General features: G+C 37.6%; 1 protein-coding gene across 1 annotated transcript in view; it reads right to left on the bottom strand.

The window, feature by feature from the left end:
• fat2 (FAT atypical cadherin 2) overlaps positions 1-22,659 on the bottom strand; it is a 49,778-nt gene that overhangs the window by 4,770 nt on the left and 22,349 nt on the right. The window contains exons 11-23 of the mRNA XM_081383575.1: positions 22,255-22,451; positions 21,759-21,912; positions 20,975-21,208; positions 19,763-20,149; positions 15,657-15,868; positions 14,481-14,618; positions 14,183-14,326; positions 12,314-12,511; positions 10,453-11,254; positions 9,285-9,439; positions 5,296-5,737; positions 2,776-2,935; positions 348-856 (exon numbers count right to left, since the gene is read on the bottom strand). Coding sequence (XP_081239701.1) covers positions 348-856; positions 2,776-2,935; positions 5,296-5,737; positions 9,285-9,439; positions 10,453-11,254; positions 12,314-12,511; positions 14,183-14,326; positions 14,481-14,618; positions 15,657-15,868; positions 19,763-20,149; positions 20,975-21,208; positions 21,759-21,912; positions 22,255-22,451 — 3,732 coding nt within the window. The remainder of the gene's footprint in view (positions 1-347; positions 857-2,775; positions 2,936-5,295; positions 5,738-9,284; positions 9,440-10,452; positions 11,255-12,313; positions 12,512-14,182; positions 14,327-14,480; positions 14,619-15,656; positions 15,869-19,762; positions 20,150-20,974; positions 21,209-21,758; positions 21,913-22,254; positions 22,452-22,659) is intronic.

The following is a 22,659-nucleotide window of genomic DNA, read 5'->3' as shown; positions in this document are numbered from 1 at the left end:
TATATATATAAAAATTAAAAGTAGGGCTTGCACAACTATTCATATGTACTTTAATTCTCCACTGTTTTTGAAATGTTTGAGTGTTGCAAAACAGTCCTTGAAATATCAGCACATCACAATTTTTAATGTGCTATTGACAGTTTTGAAACTGTGGAGAATCTCTCAGAGCTGCAGAAAACAGAAGATATAATTGAATATGACCCTCACATGCTTTTCCATTGACCTGCACAAGCACACGCAGCTATTTGTCCTCCGCCTCTCTCATCTTTCATGATGTGACTAAATTCCAAATTAAGTGAAGAGCCTGTAGAAGCTGGGAAAACAATCAATAAAACTGTAGTTCTCACCTTCGTAGTCATGCTCCCAATTGTTTTTCCTAATAGAGTCGTTGTCTGAGCTGGTGGAGGGTGGAGGAGGTAGATTGGGGGCCACGCTGCAAATCACAGGACCCTGAGGCCTCTGAGACCGGGGTCCCACCTGAGGGACGAGCTCCCGCTGTTCACGAGGTTTGAGTGAACGGAAAGGACTGTTGTCCGGATCACATACAGAGCCAATCAGAGTGCTGATCTCCATGGGAGAGCTGATCTCAGTTTCTTTCATCATGCTTTTGGGTAAAGTTGGGAAGTAACCATTGGAATCTTGCACACAGCCGGACCTGTGCTTCGTTTTGCTGACGTAGCGTTTTCGTAAACACACAAAGGCCACGACGAGGAGGACAAGCCCCAATATGCCAGCGCAGATCTCTGCGATTTCCACATAAGGAGGGGAGGAGGTGCGCTCACAGTGGATGGAGTTCCCCGCCATTGAACAGGCGAAACCATCCAGACAGGGATTTGGAGAGCACGCAATCTGACATCTGCAAAGAGAAGGAACAATGGACTGAATGTAGGAGTGTTGACAGCTCTCGATCTGTGGTTAGAAGCAGAATTTCAGATTTGCATGACATGTGGACTTAATAAATTCTTATCTTGAGCAAAATAAGCAAGCTGACATTCAATACAATCTATATCTTTTATTTAGAATACATACAGATGTCATTTACGTCTTTTAGTTTGTTCAGAGATTTAAAACACCGTTTTTGAAGAGTGCGCATGTGCGAACGTGCTCTACTACGTAAGAATGAGCCTATGACTGAATCTGGAAATGAAGCAAAATAACTGAGAAAAATGAGAAATGGTCCTCAGATGATATGTCTGTAATTTATAGCAAAACATCTAGCGTTAATTCAATCTCAAACAGATTCATTAAAATAAGTTATTACTCCACCACGTGCGTGACATCATAAACCAGCGTGGTTGAACGACCACTTTGCGAAAGTACAGTTTCGGGAAACAGTCGTGACTAGCAAGTTGATTTATTCAACGACCCCTGATCTAGATAGCCTACATTCAAACTCAGACACCACAGCTGAATTACTAATCAATGGAAAAGGGACACTCCATCCTGTATGTCATTTATGGATTATCAGAAGTTAATATCTTCCACATTCTAAACATCAAGTGTACCAGATACATTTCTTTAAAAAAAAAAATAAATGGGAATGCATTATGAAAAACGTATGAAAAAGTAACTCGGATATATTGTTGTAAACTTAAAAGTAATGCATTACTTTACTAGTTACTTAAGTAATCTGATTACATAACCAGTTTTGAGAGTAATACGCTGATTTCACGCAGCCGCCATTTTGAAATCGAAAGTGAGACTCACTCCGGTGGGAAAAACCCCGGAAGTAAAGAAAAACAACAATGCCTTTGGACTACCAACCTGAAGCTGCTGCTGCGATTTACACTTTTGGATGTTAATATCCAATTTAGGATATTTATATAGTTCATTCCTGCTTCTTTTTTTACTTTCTGAATAATTAAAAAAATATTTTATTTATAAATGAATTTCACTGTATATAGTCTAAAGTATGAAAGAAATGTATGTACAGTTTTAGAATTGACAAAACATCATTAAACACAACAATACGCCATCGCATTCACGACTCTCCTGTGATTAAAGGCGACACTTCCGGTTTTCTTCCCACCGGAGCCTCGCTTTCGATTTCAAAATAACGGCTGCGTGAAATCAGCGTATGCATTGCAAAAGATTAGAGACAAGTCGAAAAACATTTTTTTTTTCATATAACAATTTTGAGTGAAAATTTGATGGATTTTAGATGGCATTTTGCACTAGCGCTCCAGGAAAAATGCATAATAAATAATATTAAATAAAAATAAAAGGTTAAATGAATATTAAACGTTTTAATCAACATTTTTCACTACTTACTATAATTTTATGTCTTGCGACATAATAGTTTTTTAAATAACTATACATTACAATAATATCAGATATCATGTGCAGTGTACTGGACATAATTGCATAGTTCCCCCAAACAGAAAAAAAAAAAAAAAAAAACCTTATTTGATAACTAAGCAGTGCTTGTAAATTTTCCCGTCTTGGGCTATACATAAACTGTAATTATGATTTGATGCACACAGAGACAGACACACAGAAGGACATCTATTGATTGAAATTCAATCAATGACAAATTTGCTCAAGCTTTGGAGTAATATAAGAATGAGGACAATCAATAATGTTTTAAATTGTTAACTCAAGGCGAGTTACGGCTGAATGCCAAACGCACATATCACATGTAACCTGTGTGGGCATAGGTTTATGAAAGAGATAAAAAGGCAGAATACACAAGTACTAATTTTCATGCAGATTACTCAGACTTCACCAAGGACATGTGCATGTGGGATTTCAAGAGCTCCGCTGTATGAGTCTCACCTGTTTCCAGCAATTTGTGTGGAGCAGTTGCATGTGTACCCTTGATTATTTGGCATACACGATCCATTGGCACATGGCTGGGATGCACAAGGATTGTCCGGCAGCTTGCTGTTCTCACAGCGAGAGCCATTGAATAGCATTGGACAGCTACAGCGAAACCCTGGAGGACAGACATTCAAAAAAATGCATCTTTTAATGGCCAAGATAACAAAGTCATTTCCATAGGAACTTCTCTGTTCTGAGATCAAAGTAGACTGACACTGGGGTATTGAGATATCTTTTGGATGCAGATACAATGGAGATCATCTCCCTAGCTTTATTTCCATATCTGTGTAGTGTTGCTTATAGATCCTCCAAAGACAATTCAAGCATTTTGGTTTGTTGTCCCTTAACCATCAAGGGACTTCTTAAATGAATTCCTTACTTCACAGTTGTATTACATGAAACAAAAAATGTGAAATATGTTGGGGAGTGAATACATTTGCATCACTTTAGCACTTTCAATAACCATCCAACCTGACCATGTTCTGGCGTATGCTAGTTTAGCACTACAGGTATATTCAAATTAATTAGAGACAATTTTCAATAACGTTTAGTTCATGCATTAGAAACTAATTATAATTTTTTTTAGGGCTTTCAAAGTTAGCGCGTTAATAACGCGTTAACGCAAAATCATATTAACCGCACAATTTTTTTTAACGCAGCGCGTATTTTGTGTTTGACCCGTGGCCCAACCCCAGTTGGAGAAATGGAGATACACAGTGTTGTCAACTTAGCGACATTGCAGACCCCTTTAGCGATTTTTTCCCTTCAACAAAGCCCAAACCTTATTTAGTTTCTGAGAATCGCTGGTACTGCTCTCGCAGCACGCGCGCGCACCTCTCTCTCTCTCTCTCTCTCTCTCTCTCTCTCTCTCTCTCTCTCGCTCTCTGCGTCTCGCGCGGAGGAGCAGCGCTTTATTCAGTTAAGCACAGATATTATGTTGCTTCTCTAATTTTACAAATACGAAATCAGAGCACAGATATTGTCTTTATCTTATGTGTATTTGATTTCACCAGACGACGGCTCGATTATCAGAATTTTTGTGCAGATTAACTTAACATCTTGGTCCTTGGAAGGGAGAGCTGGTTATGTTTATTGGGTCGCGTTTCAGTCACCATTTCAAATTCATTCCGTTGTTTGACAACAGAAACAGTAAAATATACCAATTAAAACAGTTTTATTGAGAATTTAGCTTCATCAAAATTGGCACAGAGAGAGACAAACTATGTAATAGGCTAATAAATGCTAAATGTACATTTAGCATTTTCAGAAGAGTGTTAGTGTTTGTGTTAGTAAATTGCTCAGTGCAAAGAAAGAGAAGTAATGGTAACCTGGCATTTTTTTTGTTCTTTCTACGTGTCTAATAGACATGAACAAGTTCTTTGAAAAACATCTATGACCTTTGAAACATGTCTCGTCTTTATGCTATATTGACTATGGTTTCAATAATAAACATTTGCATAAATCATCTATATGTATCCATGCCCATGTTGATTAGAGTATTACAAACTTGAAAAGTATTAATTTAAGGTACATTTAGAACAAAAAAAAAAGTGCAATTAAACGCGATTAATCACGAGTTAACTCATGACAATATGCGATTACAAAAAAATGTAATCGATTGACAGCCCTAAATTTTTTACAACATTTATTAATCTAGGTTAATGTTCCTGTTAATTAACTAATGTAAACGATTCAACTTTATTGTAAAGTGTTACCAATTAATACATTTTTATCAGTTGCAGTCCAATCTGTATTTTATTAAACCTTATATGTACTATTATTTTAGTTTAAAAAAATGCATTTAATTTTACAGAGATGTTTGTGTACATTTTTGTGTCCTTTAACAATGTCTTACTACTGTATCAGAAACTAACAATGAATAATAATTTCTTACAGCATGTTTTTAAAATATCATTATTAATCTATGTTAATGTTAATTTAATAAAATTCACTGTTAATTCATGTTTATTCATAATACCTTAGTTAATTTATACAACTTGAAATGTTAAAAATTTATTATTTTTAATTAGTATTTTATATTAACATTAACCTGGATTAATGATAATAAAAAGTAATGTTCATCATTAGTTGATGAGACTGAATGCATTAACTAATGTTAACGATTTAAACATTATTTTAAAGTGTTACCAATGAATGGATTTTATCATATCAAACCTTTTCCATTTTTATTATTTCTATACTACTATTTTGGCAATAAAATCCATTTCATTTTACAGAGATGTTTATGGACATTTTCTAGTGATCATGGCAGCAGGAATTCATCATATGCACATTAAACGAAGTAGCATTATAATCATCCATATATAAAAAATTGTGGTGTAGACAAGCAAAATGGGAAACCGTATTATGCAAATGGAATACAGATTTGGTGACCTAATTTGCATAACTTATTTTATAAAGAAGTAGGTAAAACAATATAGACTGTGTGTGAGTAGAGCATCATTGCTTTCCCACCTTCACTGAAGTCTTCAACACAAGTGCCTCCGTTCTCACAAGGATTACTGGCACAGATCTTCACATCAGAGCAGCATTGGTAGATCCCAAAGAGTGTGCCGGTCAGCGGGCCAGTTCCTGTCACCCCCTCCTTTCCTCTCACCGCTTCTCCATTGAAACTTAAGCTCTCCAAACAGCCCGTGAAGCCCAGTCGCTCTGCATCTGTGCTGGGATTAGAGCCGGCCAGCACCAGCGCCCCACCGGACTGAGTGAGCTTGCAGGGTTGTGGCAGAACGACAGACTTGGAGTGGCTGTCATCAATGGTGAGTCTAAGGCTTGTGCCATTGACCTCCAGAGAGACATCATGCCAGCGGCCATCAGCCACAGGGTGGTTGGCAACCTGTATGCTGGCAGAAGGCACGTTGCCACATCCATATCTGAACCTCAGCTCCTTGTCCACCAGCTAGAAACACAAACACAAAAGAGTCAATGACAAAATAACAATGTTCATGATAAAGAACAGGGAGGAATTAAAAAAAAATACAAATACTCTAAAGAGAGTTAGTTGACATGTATGAAGTTGCAAAGTCATTTATAGTAAGTAGAATGTCTTCTTAAGTGGACTATCAGAATAAAATGTAACCCACTTTTCTTCTAAAGCTTAAAGTTTGAAGCTTTTCACATACATACATACATACATACATACATACATACATACAAGTCACTGTAAGTATGAATTGCATTTTGAATGTAATTTTGAATAGGTATTTTTAATTAAAGAAAATGTCAATGTCATGTCATTGACCCCCAAAAACCTTTCATTCTGGCATGAAAGAAAATATTTCAACACCTAAAAAGTATACAATTCACACTCATTAGCTTTAGCCTGATGTCTACTCTGCGGCTTAAAATAAAGTTCCATATTTATGGGCTGTGTTAAGGCTCTTGCTGAGGTAGGTTACATAGCTTGTGTTTTTGCTCAGTTGGAAGCGTGTGCTCTCAGCGCTCGCTCTGTGGGAGATAAGAAAGCCCTTTGAGCATTGAAGGGAATTGTGAAAGACAGAGCTCGATGGAGAACACAGTTCTTGTTAAACCGCATCAACGACTTTGTGATGCAAAGCAACAGTCCTATCAGGAGCATTCAAAAGCACACTGACATTATGCCTCCTCAGCATTCCTCCCATAAATAATAACTCACATATGCATGTATTACTTTGCTGCTGTGTGTAAAAAAAAAAAACATAGCTTGTGTGTGCACTATACATTTGAAAGTATTACACTAATGCTAAATGTATGCATTATTAAGCATCATCTCCTTCACGCCAGCCTCTTAATTGCTGCGGCAGAATCTTCAGAGAGTTTTGTGATGTAAGAAGTGAGCACAGAGCCTTTTGCTCTGATCTGATACCAGTCAGCCCATGGGTTTTGCTCATTTGCTTTCATTGTACGGAGATGCTGTTTGATTTTGCTGTACTGGGTTGAGCTGAGTGTGCAGTGATGATGGTGGTGAGATGAGCACAAAAAAGGAAGAGGAACTTTTCCCAGGAGGACTCATCGAGTGTGAATGTTCGATCTGAGTTTTGGTTCATAGCACGTGATCTCGCTGTGCTTGTACATCAGCTACAAAACAACAGATAAATAAACATTTATGGTCAAGCAAGCAGTGTAAAGTATCCTTAAAAGGAAGTGATATTCTTTTCCCACCTGCATGGAGAAGATCATAAAATTCTGCTGATATAGTTCAACTAACTATTATTTTACACACTATTATATTACACAATATTAAACGGCACAATTCTCTGGAATATTCCTAAACAAGGCAAATTAGTGTAATTCTGAAAAAGCTCAGATGGGAGTGGAAAGTTCTGCCTGTGATCTACTGACGACGTCTGGTTTAAGACGGGTTTGTGTCTTAAAGGGAAACTCCTACAAATGCATCCGCAATAAGGTCAGCCGCAAAAATAACCCTGTCCACGTCTTTTCAGCGCTATTTTTTCACTAAGTGTCTTCAGTAGATCCTGACACTACTTTTTTAACGGCAAAAGAGGGTTGGCGCTGGCGCAAGCTGTTAGTAAATTTGGCCCTTAGTAGTGAATGACTGAATTGCTTTTATATTAAAGTATATACACTAGCTTGGGGTCAGTAAGATTGTTTAATGTTTTGACGCTCTGTGACACATTTCTCCTATAACCAGAATAAAAATTTTGTCCGACTTGTGCCACAGTAGACCTTTTGATGGGATAGCCTTCAATGCCCTTGTGCATCGATGAGCCTCGGGCATCGGGTTGTGGTTTGTCCTTCCTTGAACAACTGTTGGCACATTCTCGCCACTGCTGACCGAGAGCAACCCACAAGCCTTGCCATTTCAGAGATACTCTGACCTAGTCACTTTGCCATAACAATTTGGCCCTCGTCAAAGTCTCTCAGATCTTTATTTCCTGCCCATTTCTCCTGCATCCAACATGCTGATAACAAGAACTGATTGTTTGCTTATCACCTAATCTAATCGGACCTTAATATGTGGCCTTGTTAGGAGATGATCAATGATATCCGCTTTACCGCTGTGTCTGGTCATGATGTTTTGGCTCATCAGTGTATATATTTATAAATAAATTTAAAATTCTCTTGACTCTATCTCTCATCTTTGATAAAATGCTGCTTTAGAATCTGGCCAACGAAGCATCATTTTGCACCCTACTGTTTGGAAGAGTCTTGGCATCGGGAGCGTGCCTGTGATTCCTTTCAATGCTGTCGAGGTAGGTTTCGTAACAGACCTCCTGATGCGAGTCCAGTTAGAAGAAAAACCTAATTATTGCGATCAATGCCCCCATGCTCGGACTCCTCACAGCATTAAAGTGTATCAGTTCCACCATATCTATCCCGCAACAGATCTTGCTTCTCTTAATAATGTTAGATCAGAGCTGTCGGTATTCATAAATGCTACAGCTGCTTAACTGACAAGTCACCTTTTATTCCCTTTCTCTTGTCAGAGGTGGCTTTGCTCAAATAGGCTTAATTTCCATTTGAAAGTAATTGCTAAAAGGTAAGAAAGCTTAAAAAATGTTAGCTGAGGAGTAGATTTGAATTTGAACTTTGCAAGTTTCAAAAGCACGAGCTGTCGCTCCTCTTGAATGAAACGATTGATAAGACGTGAAGTGATAGGAATTTGCTGATATGCACCGGAATGTTAATTCTCCAGAGAGACACATAAATTATGTCATGCATGGCTATGCAGCATGTGAAGATGTATGCCCTAAAGACTTCTTGGCCGTGTTTAACAATTCCTTTTGAAGCCCCTCTGCAACAATGAAATAGTCCATCTTGCCATCTTCCAAAACCCAGAGGTAAAGCTTTGGAAAAAAAAGGAGAGTGCACTTTTGATGTTGCAAGCCACTTAAATTGAATATTCAACTATGGCGCATAAATGAGACGACCTCCGAGAGTTATGTCATGTGATTTTGAAACCGAGGCTGCTGTTTTAAGTCATGTTTTCCACATTATTTACATTTCTCACAATTTATAGGTTTTCTTTTGTGTAGTCCCTTCCTGTAGCTGAAGCTTCAAAGCTGCATTAAGAGGTTTAAATAAACAATTACTCAAAGATCCCTCACTGTGCCTCTGAGAGCAGTCAGCCATGAATTCATCATAACACTCATTTCAGAAACACAGGTTGATTTATCACTGATGTGCTCAAAGGGCGGGATGAAATTCACATCACAAGTTCTTTGCTTCCCTTATAGGATACACTCTTGAATATTAACACGTTTAATGCGCAAGTTCGTGAGAACAAACAAGCTTCTGTTGCACACATTTGCATGTTTTATTTGTCATGGGGTGGCGTGAAGTTTCCTGTGATCGTTCCATTGTTATCTGGATTTCTTTGCATTTTAGATTTACACCTGGCTTTAACATACACCAGGGCATTCAAAATAAGCCTTCTGAGCAAGAATGTGGCTGACAAAAGAATAAGTTAAAGATTCTTTTGTCAGAGTATTTGAGAAATGTTGTACCTCTAATGTTCCCCAGTCAGAGGCATTGGTGGACATCACTGTGCCTTCTGCAGCAGATGTCTTGAGTCGAAGAGACAGATGGAAGTTATTATTGCCTTCTTCTATTTGATAGAGGTATTTCAGATAACCCTTGCCGTCAAACCTCACAGCCGACTCTGCAATGAAGAAGAAAGCATAAATAGTAAGGTCCACTTCCTCTTGAAATTAATAACTGGCATCAAGTTAAACAGTTATGTTAAGTTAAGTTATGACAATGTGTTTGTACATTGCTTTAACTCATCAAAACAAGTTTAGCAATTTTCTACTTTTTTTAATAAGTTATACAAGATTCAACTAATTTAAGTCAGTTTAGTTTAAGTTGAAATGACTTAAACATCCAAGTTGGTTGTACTAAAAAATTTAAGGTTTCTTAAGCATAAATTGTGCATATTAGAATGATTTCTGTTCATCCCCATTGTCCACACAAATATTCAAATGCCCCATAATTTTTCCAGTCATTCATCATTTACTGGATAAGGATTAAGGATAAAGATTAAATATATGTATATATAAATTCTTACAATTTCTACCAGATAAAATATTTTAGACCTTGGCATAGCTGGAAAAAAAGTAAATACATTATAAAATTACCCATGACATTAAGATTTTATTCATTTACATGACTTTTCTAGGACTAGAAATCAAAATGAGGCTTCATCATTCATGTTTCCAATACACAGGGATCCTAGTTTTTCAAAAACAAAAACTTAATGAGGGGGCAATTTTAAGAAGTATTTTGATTTAAATTTAAAGCTTGTTTTGACTCATTTTAAATCATTTAAAGTAATCTTGAAGTTCCCTTGTGGGCCCTTGCCCTCTGATTGAGAACCACTGATATAGACTATTGCTTTTTATCCTTACTGGAGCTTAAAAGCCCCTGGTCACAATATGTTTTTGTTGTATGAAAGGGTGCAGCTTGAAATATCCGCTAAATGTGTTCCCTGGACAATGAAAATCCAATGATTTTGGAATGACATGAAAGGGCATTTCATTTAAGGTTAACTGCCCCTTTAAGTAAGCCCAGAGCAGTCAAAACAAAGGTGCAACTAAGTGAGAAACTTGATCATATTCAGGGCCTTGGGGTTTATCCTCTGTGGAATGCAGAATAGGAGGCTGGTGGTCTGCCTACCATTGCAGGAGCACACGCTCTCCCAGCTGTGCTGCGGGGTGATGAAGTTTGCGCGTGCTGTGGCGTAGTTACTCATTCTCCCCTGCCTTATCACTACTGCGTTCCTGCAACCCCGAGGTGGGCAACCAGCGCCCACACAACCATCATGCTTCAGTCTCAAGACATTCAAACCCAGTGTATCTTCTACATTTGAAAGGACCCCAGTCAGGCGTTGAACAGGCACTGGCTGGACGGAGCCATCCTGAGCTCGACGGACCAGCAGTACCTCCATGTTGACGGAGTTTGGCTGTTGTTGCAAGCTGGCGATGTGGAGCTCTTGTCTGGGTATGTTTAACTCCGAGCCCAGGCTGCGCTGAAGGCCTCTCCAGTGATCAGACACAAACTCTTCAGCCGAAAGTCCAGCCAACTGCAACGTAAAGCCCTGATCCAGAGCATGTTGAGCGCCAGCCCAAACGTGGACCTTCACTCCAGACCAAATGCTAAACGTTCCATCAGACACGCTCACGTTCAAGTGGTACAGGCCTGGCTCCAGGTCCTTTTCCACCACGATCTTTCCATCCACTGTGTCCACAGAGAACAGGCCTCGGTCTGGGGCATCAGAGACCAGTTTGTATGACAGGATGTCTTGGGGATCTTGGTCCGTAGCGTGCAGCTTGCCGATGACACGTTTGGAGAACGTCCCCCCAGCGGTGGTGATGAAAACCTCTAGTGGAGACACAGTGGGTGGATATCGACTCTGCTCTGTGATGTTGATCTTCACCACGCATATAGAGGACAGTGGAGGGTGGCCGCTGTCAGTGACCTGTGGAGATGATATTTATGTGAAGTGTGAAAAAAAAACATTGCGACGTGTGAACAATACACTGACCTTTGAGGAGTCGCTTTAAATAATTTAAGATGGTGTGATAAAATCCCTGGCCCACAGATAACAATCAAGTTTACAACCATAGCTCAGCTTGTGCTACACTATACAAGTCATATTTCAGTTAAAGGGATGGTTCACCGAAAAAAATGTAAGATTCTTTCATCATTTATTCGCTTATGTTGTTACAAGCCATATGACTTTTGTTTTGTTTTTTATTCTGTGGAAGACAGGAAGGAGAAGTTTTGAAAAATGTTCATGCTACTCTTTTCTGTATAATAACAGTGAATGCGGACCTGGGTTGAGCAACATGTAGAATTTGATTAAGAATGCTTTTGAACTTCCAACGCAATTCTTGAATTTGAATTGAGGTAGCAAAAAAGGTTTCGGGATTCCAATTCAAATTTGAATTAAAATATAGGTAACACTTTATTTTACAGTGCCCTTGTTACACACGTTACATGTAGCCACTATAGTAATTATTATATAATTTGTGCATAATTACATGCATATAGTCCTAAAAGGTTACACTTTATTTTAAGGTGTCATTGTTACAGTGTAAATATATATTTAAGTACTGAGCAATATTAAGCAACTACATGTACTTACTATAGGGTTAGGGTAGGATTATGATTTGGCTGCATGTAATTACGCATAATTTACTGTTATTACTATGGTAAGTACATGTAACATTTGTTACAAGGACACTGTAAAATAAAGTTCCACTTGAATTCACCATGCTGATAAACGGAAAACTGCTTAATTTAGCAGTGCTTCATATATTGCTATGCCATTGACAAAAGACAACAGACCTTTTTTTGCCCACAAAATTTTGCTGACATATTGCTAATGTTACCGCACCGTTAGAACGACATAAGGATGGGTAAATTATGACAGTCTTTCATTTTTTGGTTGAACTATTCCTTTAAACTTATAACAAGCATGTGTTGTAAACATGTGTTGTACTTGTAACTGAAGTTAATGACTGAAATCTTTCACCTGAATTTTTAGCAGATGCTGAGGCTTGCCTCTCCTCCTCAGCGGGGAGTATACAGACAGCAGTCCTCCTTGGTCAATGAGAAAACTCTTGTCCTCATTTCCCGAGACAATATGGAAGGAGAAGGGAGGGCCGTTTTGAGGCGTATCTCTGTCTGTTACCAGCAGCTGCAGAATCCCACTTCCAACAGAAGCCCCTTCCTGTATCCAGAAAAACACTATTAATCAAGCCGCACATGCTTGGGAAAATAACATCTGACTTTTAGGAAAGTTGTGGCTTTCTTGTCCTTTCTTAAACAAACAACATAAACACATTATTTTGATCAGGATGATTCTTGCTCTGAAGTGAGTTTTATTGTATTCTATTGCTTTGGCAAGAGAATGAGTCTTGGTGACCAGAGACAAATCATCACAATTGTTGGAAAAGAATAACCATGATCAATCTGCTCCGATGTTTGTATGTTTCTTTCTGTTTTTCAAAATCAATAGCGTATTTCTGTCATATGACTCATTTTTAATGTCAACAAAGAAAGACATTCTGTCGAAATGAAAGAACAGCCAGAACAGATGGTGATTTTTATCACACTGTCTTCATTTGTCAACAAAGTGCAACCGATTGGATTGACATGTGCTCCTCGTCTCCGTTCAAGCTGGCACAACTGGAACAGGTAATTGAAACAGAATGCTTGGCTGGCAGAGCTGAGCCTAATTGTTACTGACCTCCTACATGGTGCCAAATAGCCGCTGCACTCTAAAGACACAGACACCTTAGGTGAGGTAAATGGGGTGTGAGAAATATTTCCAAGTCAGCAGAGTTGGCCCTATAATTAGAAGCAATGGATCCGGCTGAAACTAAAGGGGTAAACAGACGGTCCGAATGCTGGCACAGAAAAAAAAAGCTATATTATGCATGGCCGATTGCCTGAACTCTTGCTTTCCCCTATGCCCATGTGCAGCTTAGAGCAGAAATGAGATGACAACTGTGTCCGAAACTTGAAAACAAAGCAGTACATGAAGGCATCTGGTTGGTTTTGGCACCTTTGATGTCCCACAACACTATGGGCCCCATCATACACCCGGCGCAAGTGTTTTTTGCTAGTTTCAGCCTGACGCAATTATCATTTTCACATCCTGCGTCACATTGTTTAAGTAGCAAATGCATTTGCGCCCATTTGTGCGCCCATGGGCGTGCTGGTCTGAAAATGAGGTGTGTTCAGGCGCATTGTTGCCATTGACCAACTGAATTATTTGTTTTGCTATTTAAAGAGCGCATTAGTAATATGCGCCTATAGGCGGGTGCACAAAGCGCATCCAGTCTGCTTATTACACACACAGGCAGCAGCACACAAACATGCCAAATATTAAAAATAAAAGGATTACAATGTAAAAGATTATTATTGTGTACATAAAGATATGGTGGAATCCGGCTTGTCCCGTAGATGGTCTACTTACGCGCTTTAACCTCAGCAATCCGCTATGGTGCGAAACTGGATTTTAAAGGGAATGAGCGATGAAACTCTGATTGGTTTATTGCATGTTACGCTCAAAACACACCCATTACTCATTAAGAGAATAGGGACAACCCTTTTAGACAATTTTTCCGTCGTAAAACTATCAAAAGTGGTCTTGCGCTGTGCGCTTTAGACCATGCGCTTAGATTGTTAAAATAGCGCCCTATGTGTGATAACCACTGTAATCCTTAAATATTTGCTTGGTTGTCTCTGATGCACATTTGAATTTGTTCTAAATTGTTTGCCGTGATATTACGGTGTCTTGGAAGACTTAAAACTGTCTGTTTGAAGAAAGTCAATTCATTGACTAGCTTTGCAGGGAGGCAAGAAAGTAGGTTTTGGAGGATGTGTGTGTTTTTACCTGAAGAACGAGGCTGTGACTGATCTGGGAGAACGTCGGTGGGTTGTCGTTGACGTCAGAGACGGTCACTGTCACCTGGACGGCAGAGGATAAAGGGGGATCGCCTTCATCTGCAGCTTGCACGGTTAATGAGTAGTGCGTTATCTGAAAGGCGAGGGGCTGTGTCAGTGGGATTTTGAAGATATGAACAGTCAAATATCCACAGTAGTGATTAAAATGTTTATCTGCGATCAGAGGATATAACTAAATCCCTGATAACTAGCAAGTACGTGTTCTGGGTTGCGATTCAGGAACTCACCTCTTCCCTATCCAGCATGGAGCGGACCGTTATGTGTCCGGTGCGAGGGTCGATCCTGAACTGCTGCTTTGGATCACCGTTCACAATGGAGTACATGATGAAGTTATTCGGAGGCCCATCAAGGTCGAAGGCAATTACCTGAGAAAAATGCACAGTGAATGAAAGGAAGATGAGCACACCTGAGTGGTTTTAAGCAAAGCTTTAAAGCTCTGGATTACTGCCGATTCTTCAAATCCAGCGGTCTGCATCAGACACGCCTAATGTCCCAATGAATATCTGAAAAGGCTGTGAGTGCTCATAAACAATCACCATTAGTTGATTGCTGCATTCAGAATGTTTTTCTGATTGCTTAAATGACAGATGCGGTAAATCATTCGCTTAACAGCTGCCACAATAGCTTGTTTCAATCCCGTCACCAGATTGACAACAGCTGTCTTCACTTTGCTTCATTGAAAGCATTGTGGAGAAAGTCTGAGACACATTATTTGTGAAATCAAAGGTAGGTCTACTGTAACAGGATAACAGCCCCCCCCAAAAAAATCTGTTTCATACTACTCTTTTCTCTTGTTTTCCGTTAAAAAAAGCATCCTTAAAACTAGACACATTCAGTGTTAAAAAAGGGTGAAATAAAATAGAATATAAATATTTAAAAGAAAACATTAAAATGGTAACACTTTACAATAGTCTCATTTATTAACATTAGTTAATACATGAAATAACATGAACTAACAATGAGCAATTCATTTGTTACAGTATTTATAAATCTTTGTTAATGTTAGTTCACAGTGCATTATCTAATGTTAACAAATACAGCTTTTGATTTTATTGATCTATTAGTAAATGTTGAAATTAACATTAACTAAGATTAATAAATGTTGTAGAAGTCTTGATCATTTTTTGTTCACATTAGCTAAAGGAGTTAACTAATGTTAACTAATTAAACCTTTTTTCAGTTGTCAGTTTTTTTAAGTACTAAAATTACTAAAACCAAAACTTTTAAATAAAAACTATTTAAAAATATATATAATAAGGACAAAAGCTCATAATTAAATTATTAAACTTAATTATTAAAAATAAAAAAAATGATAAATACTCTTATAGTATATAAATAATACTGAAATAACACTAGATTATTTATTTATTTAACCAGCTGTTTCTAAAATAAAAGTGTGATACCTGCAGAACCATGTCCTCAGGTGAAATGTCCTCTGCAATCACGGTTCTGTAGCTACTGCTGTTAAAGACAGGCGGGTTGTCGTTGACGTCTGTGATATTGATGATAACCGTGGCAATGTCAGTGAGCAGTGGTTTGCCCCTCGCCCCTTCCACTGACAGGTAATACTCGCGGCACAGCTCAAAATCCAGCGCAGCCTTCAGCGACAGCAAACCTGTGGCACAGAGCAACAAATATCCAGTCAGTCCTGGCTGGCATTCTCAGCTCTTCTCAGAGAACAACCAGCATACATCTATCTCTTTATCAGTTTGCACAGATATACTGATCAGTTGATTAAAAGTTTGTTCTGAAAAAAAAAGTTTTGGCTTAAAACTGCTTCATATTCAAAAAAGGCTTGACATTGCTTCATAAATGTGTGAACAATATTGGCAAAATACAAAAATCTTTATGAGTTACCCTGTGATAGAAGCACACCTGATCTTGGGGTTTGATGAAGAGCTTTATTACAATTCTCATGTAAACTAATGTGAAATGTGATTTATTGTTGAGTGTCAATATACTGTATATAATACTGGCTGATTTTCTTTTATCGCTGTATAAGCTGACCACTTGCATTCAATCTTGACTAATAACTCTCATGTACTTCCCAGTGGAGTTGGACTGAATGCATGACATCTTTTATGCAGTTTTGCATTTCTGTTTTTGCAAAGCGCTTGATTTCTACAAGAGGCTGATTCATCTAAACTATTTGAAAATCCGGTGGGATTTGCTCTGTGCATTATGGGTAGACACTGCTATGGACCTCTTGCTGGTCTGTCTGCTCACATTATCAGAGTAAAACAAGATGGAGCAGAACATCAAAAGCATAGGCATTCTTGCTTAAAGCTCAAGAATCGAGTTTTCAGTGCAAAATTGATCTGTGTAATGTTTCTTTTCATTTATTTAAGGGCTATGTTGTGTCACTTAATGGCTTTCTTAGAGATCCACCGAAATATTATAAACAGTGCAGTGTTTGTCCTTGGCACAAATTCTGTCAATATAGGTGTGTTTGTGCTTGTGTTGAACATAGATCTTTTGTTCCATACAAGAGTGGACAGCCATAGTAATCCTCGTCTAAGCAAAGGGAACAATGTCAAGTGTGATGAAGATGCATCAATGTTTTCTGCCTTTAGCCATGAATGGCTGACTAGGGCTAAATGTGTATTTGTAGATCATTTAATTGGAGCGTGATGCAGGCTGTTATGGGAACAAATGGCTCAGCCTTCATAAAAAATAACAGTGATGGACTGCCGTAACCATCAATGTCAGACATCAGCTCTTAATTTTTATTTTTCATTTGGTTCGAAAGACACAGGCCACTGATCTTGTCGTGAGAGAGGCAATGTGACACCGAACTGTGGGTAATAAGATGTAAAACTGTGACATCTACTGGAAGATGCAAAAACTGGGAGAACATTTTTATTTCATGAAGGTTTATATGATTCATGAGTTCCTGGAATGACAAAACCATGTGCTTCATAATGTCTAAAAACAGTGTTGAAACTGTAATACAGCTTTTCTTATCCTCTGATGTTGCTGTCACACATATGAATGTTTTATTGACCGTCATGTCAATAAAACAATGTTTATTTATCAGCCGTCAGTGACAAATATCGTGTTGAATACCTTCACCTATTTTTGGTGCAATAATAAATGTCTTGACTGATGATCAACACACAGATCAACCTACTGAACAGACTGTACTTCATTGTCATTCACAGAAAAATAAATAAATAAATAAATAAATAAATATGCTACCTCGATCCATCTACCTTGACTAAGGTAATTTTGTAACCTGCTAAATGAGTCACTAGCAATCTATTAACCTTTTTGAACATGCAAATGTTCACCCATCAGGTTAAGGTATGCAGTGATATTCTTATTTTTATAGTTATTCTTTTTATTAGTGAGTCATTTTAAAATTGCTGAGGCAAACAGATTTTTTTAAATACTAAGCGAATCTTTCCTAAGGCTATTTGCAATGAGACAAACATAACTGGTAGGTAACTGTATACCTCCCAAACAGGTATTGTGTTGTTAATCAAATTATATATATATATATATATATATATATATATATATATATATATATATATATATATATATATATATATATATATATATATATATATATATATATATATATATCAATCATGGTATCATGAAAATCATCTTACTCATGATTCCATCAGTGTTACTAGTTCTTATTATGTTTAATTAGGTGTAACTGCCAACAGTTAATTAAATTAATTTATTTTTAATCCTACAATTATTCAGTTTGACCTTGCATGAAATGAGAAAAAGGAAAGTGTAATACAGTGCAAGTGGTTTAATGTATGATTGATGAGTTTCATTTTCACAAAAAAAAAAATGGGAATGCCAGTGCAATTGTAAAATGGCTCAATTTCTTCATGCTACACACACACACACACACACACACACACACACACACACACACAAAGGTAAGACAGAACACGAGAACAATCAAAGACAGGACACGAGAACAATCGAAGATGAAAAGTTTGACAACTATTATTAAAAAGCCTCAGGTCTTCTTTCTATTGAAATGCAGTGGATACGGTCAAATCATGCAAACTTCACCAAAGGAGTACACTGTACCTGAAAGGAAATATTGCTGATTCAACACTGAAGAACTGCTTTTGAGCTATGAATCATCTAATCTATTTTATTCACTTTCTTATAAAGGTTTTTCTAGATGACACATCTTTAAATGAACGAATCACTGAACTGAAGAAAAAAAAAGTCCAAAATATAATGCATACCCAGCAGATCTGAGCTTGACTATTATTTGCTATGAAAGTATGCGAAACTACACAGTGGACTTACAGCGTTTGGAAGGGAATTACCTCTAAATAGCCAATTGATTTATGCAGAATGCTTGCTATCAGGCAGAACTGACAGTTTTGTATTGTTTGACAACTAATAAAGTTTGGCTCAATCCTCGCTAAAAGTCGTGCAGCATGAAGGCTCAGAGGATTTGAGATGAGAGGACAAGAGCAAGAAAGAGAGGGAAGACTAGGACTGAACAGATGGGAATAAACAAGCTGACAAGTGCCTGTGTGGATTCAAAACATGTCAGCACAGGTTCTTCAATTTAACATTTACTCATGCTGAAGAACATTCCAGCTTTGCACAACATCAATAAAGCCACAGAGGATCAATGGCGGCATGTTAATATATCTACTTTCTATGAATGCACATGGATCATATTCAGGCATATTCATATTCAACATATTCAGGCTCAAACTCATTGTAATTTTTTTTACACTGACTTCAAGTTATGTAGGCTACAGTTAAAGTATTTTCAGTTCAGAATTTGGTCACACTTTAGATTAGGGTCCAATTCTCACTATAACTACCTATTAACTATGACTTTTCCCCTCAATAAACTCCTAATTACTGCTTATTAATAGTTAGTTAGGCTGTTAAGTTTAGGTATTGAGTAGGATTAAGGGATGTAGAATATGGTCGTGCAGAATAAGGCATTATGTGCTTTATTAGTACTAATAAACAGCCAATATCCTTTAATATGCATGCTAAAAAAACAAATAGTTAATAGTGAGAATTGCACCCTAAACTAAAGTGTGTTACCTAGAATTTTTTGTAATTTTTTTGTAAAGTGTTAGAGATATAAGAACTGTCATGAAAACTATATTAGAATTTTCATTTAATCACTTAAAAAAAGTAATGTAACCGTCAAGTAAAAAGTCATTTTTTACTATACTTAGTTTCCTTACACCTTAAATACATGTGAGTGTATTTATTTAACAATATGTTTACATTTATTTAGATATTTAGAAATATTATTAACATTAATTCATAAATATCATTATATCAATCATTATCAATCATTACGGTTGATCCAAACTAACTGTTTTTTGTAATGTTTCCTGTTGTTTCCACTTTGATTATCATGATAATGTTAGGTCTATAATAATGATTATGTCAAACTACCAAAAACAAAAAAACAAAACTACCTCTAAATTAAAACATTACAAAACATATTAAACATTTACTAATAAAGAAATCTAATTTAAAATGCCCTTACCTGTCATGGAGTTTATCTGGAATCGGCCATCTTCATTGCCAGAGAGGATAGTATATCGTACAGGCTCGTTATCAGTGCCATCTTTGGGGAGGGCGGACACGCTGATCACCTCCGATCCGATCCGGAACGATTCTGGGATCTGTGCGAAGTACTCCGAGCTGAGGAACAATGGCTGGTAATCGCTCAGGATGACCACGTGTACTGTAATTGTGGCAAAGGAGAAAAGGCGAGGGAGGCCTCGGTCGGTGGCTTTTACTTTCATCTCATAGGTGAACTTGGTCTCGTCGGCTAGAGATCTCTCCAGTCTCAAAATGCCTGAGATTTCATCTAGGGAGAAGAAGCCGCTGTCGGCGCCTTGAAGAGAGTACCTCACCTCTGAGTTTATACCTGGAAGAGTTATATAACATAATATTCTCAGTATTATAGTGCAGGAATAGCAGATCAACAGATGACTAAAAGCAAGAATTTAAGGTCTCAAAAGTAATATTACATCTATTTAAATACACTAATAACTAGGCTTTAAGCCGAACTTCACATGAAAAACATGTCTCATGTCTGCATTCGCTTGTCAAAGAAAGTGTCTATGAGTAATGTCTATGGAATTAAGGTAATCAACTAACCTAGCTAAATCTTTTTTTATTGTTGCCGTTTCATTAGATTTAAATATATATATCAAAGTGTTCGTGAGAAGAAGAAAAATAAAAAAACTTTAGATATCAATCTGCATATGTGATGGACATTGGTTATGCTCCTTTGAATGTATCTTGAGTAAAACAGCTCTATGTTTAACAAAGCACATGCAAAAGACCTGAACCTGCTGAAACCCTGATTTATGTTCACATTGCAAGATAGTGTTCACATTGACTTTGCACATTTGTGCAGTATGCTTAGAAAGGATAATATCATTAAATCACTTGTTAAAGACGTATTACATAAGAGCAAAGTAGTTCCAATTCACATGAATCCCTGTGACGGTACTCTACAAGTTCACACACATCTCCAGGTGTGGTCTGTACCTCCCTAATCATGTTTCTCTGTCAGAGCCTTCAATCCTACATCAAACACTGCATACCTTTAGCTTTTCAACCTGCATGTGAAGGGTCAAAGAAAAAAGCTGAGGGGCTTTTAATACTTTCTGAGTGGATAAGTCGAAAATAGTCTCTGTGTTTTGCTTTAAAGCAGCCATTCGTGACAAGAGAAACAGTGCCATACCTGTGTCTGGGTCTTTGGCATAGATGACAGCAATAGGTGTCCTAATCGTGGTGTTGTCAAACACAGTGATGTCATAATGGCTCGTGGAGAATTGTGGTGGGTTGTCGTTCGTGTCTTTTACCATGAGTGTGACGTCTGCCTGACAAGAGCGGCCACCACCATCAGTCGCTTTGACAACAAGATCATACTCTGATTCCCGCTCCCGGTCCAAGACAGCAAGGGTGTATAGCTCACCTTAAACAAAGAAAAAGAAAAAGCATATGCTTGAAACTAGGCTTTATTAAAAAATTACAATAACAGGGAACAGTTAAACACTGTGTTGTAACATGTAGGGTATTTAAGACAAGCCCTGACTAGTTGTTTATTTGATAGATGTGTGCAACAGATTATTTACTTGAAGTTAGTGGTTTCATTTCTTTACCATGGCTGCAAAAACAAAGAAAGTTGTTGTTTCAAGAACTTTACACTACAGAGCCGGACACAGTCCTTTGTTTCTAATTGCCTGAAGCATTTCCTGCATCTTGTATCTTGTTAACCTAAAATAACCGTCTTAAAAGATGTTACATTTTGATAGGTTGTTCTGGAAGAGATTAAGTCACGTAAACGTATCATAAATCAAATACTCTCATTGTTTACGAGGAATTCCAAAAATTCCAAATGACCTGGGAAAGTTGCCTCTTATCTTCTTTGTTGGTTTGATTTCCTCGAACAGTAAGCAAAAGCAATCTCAACATGCAGTGATTGCTACTAGAAATCTGAAGAAGGATTGAGAGATCAAAATTACCAGTTTTGGAGTCAAGATGGAACTTGTCTGCATTAGGTCCATGAAGAGTGAATGACACCTGGCCATTTGTTCCAATGTCGGGATCAGAAGCAGAGATCTTCAGGATGAACAAGCCTGATTTGGAATTCTCCACAACTGCCTCTGTATAAAGTAACTGGGAAAAGTGGGACATTTTCCAATAAAATAGGTTGCCATCAACCAACATCAAATTTCAGAATTTCTTCAATTTAGGTTCTAGTATGTAGGCCTTGGCCTTTCTACAGGCACTTTTATATCGCATGTCGGAAAACATTTATTATATATATATATATATATATGAATATCACATTAAAGCAGTCTTTGAAAAAGTTTTACCATGTCCATCTATATATCTATCTGTCTGTCTGTCTATCTTTTATTTTCTTTATATCCACAGGGACGAAACTGCCCATAGTTGAAGAAACACACATAAACATGCAGAAACATACTGATACCTTCTGGAGAACGCCTGACTTACTTGCTCACACAAAGGACTGTTGTCATTGAGGTCAAGAACATGGACCTCAACATTGGCAGAGGTTTGAAACCTTCCATCTGTGGCTGTTATCTTAAGGGTGTATTTGTCTTTGTATTCTCTGTCAAGCGGACTTTTGGAAATCACTGTCCACTCCTCCCCTGCTGCTGTGACTGAGAACTGGCCCAGTGGGTCTCCCTCTTCAGAGATGAAAACAGCAACAGTATGTATTTAAAACCAACATACATCATTTTGCCCATGCAAAAATGTTTATACAACAGTCAAAGTTGAAGTAAAATGTCAAAGCTGAATTGTAAAGACAGACAGCACAGAATAACTATTAGAACTCAGTTTCATTATATTAACAGTGTTATATTAACAATATATTAATAGACAATAATAATTTAA

This window comes from Scardinius erythrophthalmus (genome assembly GCF_964197995.2).
Source record: "Scardinius erythrophthalmus genome assembly, chromosome: 13".
Classification (NCBI taxonomy): domain Eukaryota; kingdom Metazoa; phylum Chordata; class Actinopteri; order Cypriniformes; family Leuciscidae; genus Scardinius; species Scardinius erythrophthalmus.
This window is presented reverse-complemented; position numbering and strand designations above follow the sequence as displayed.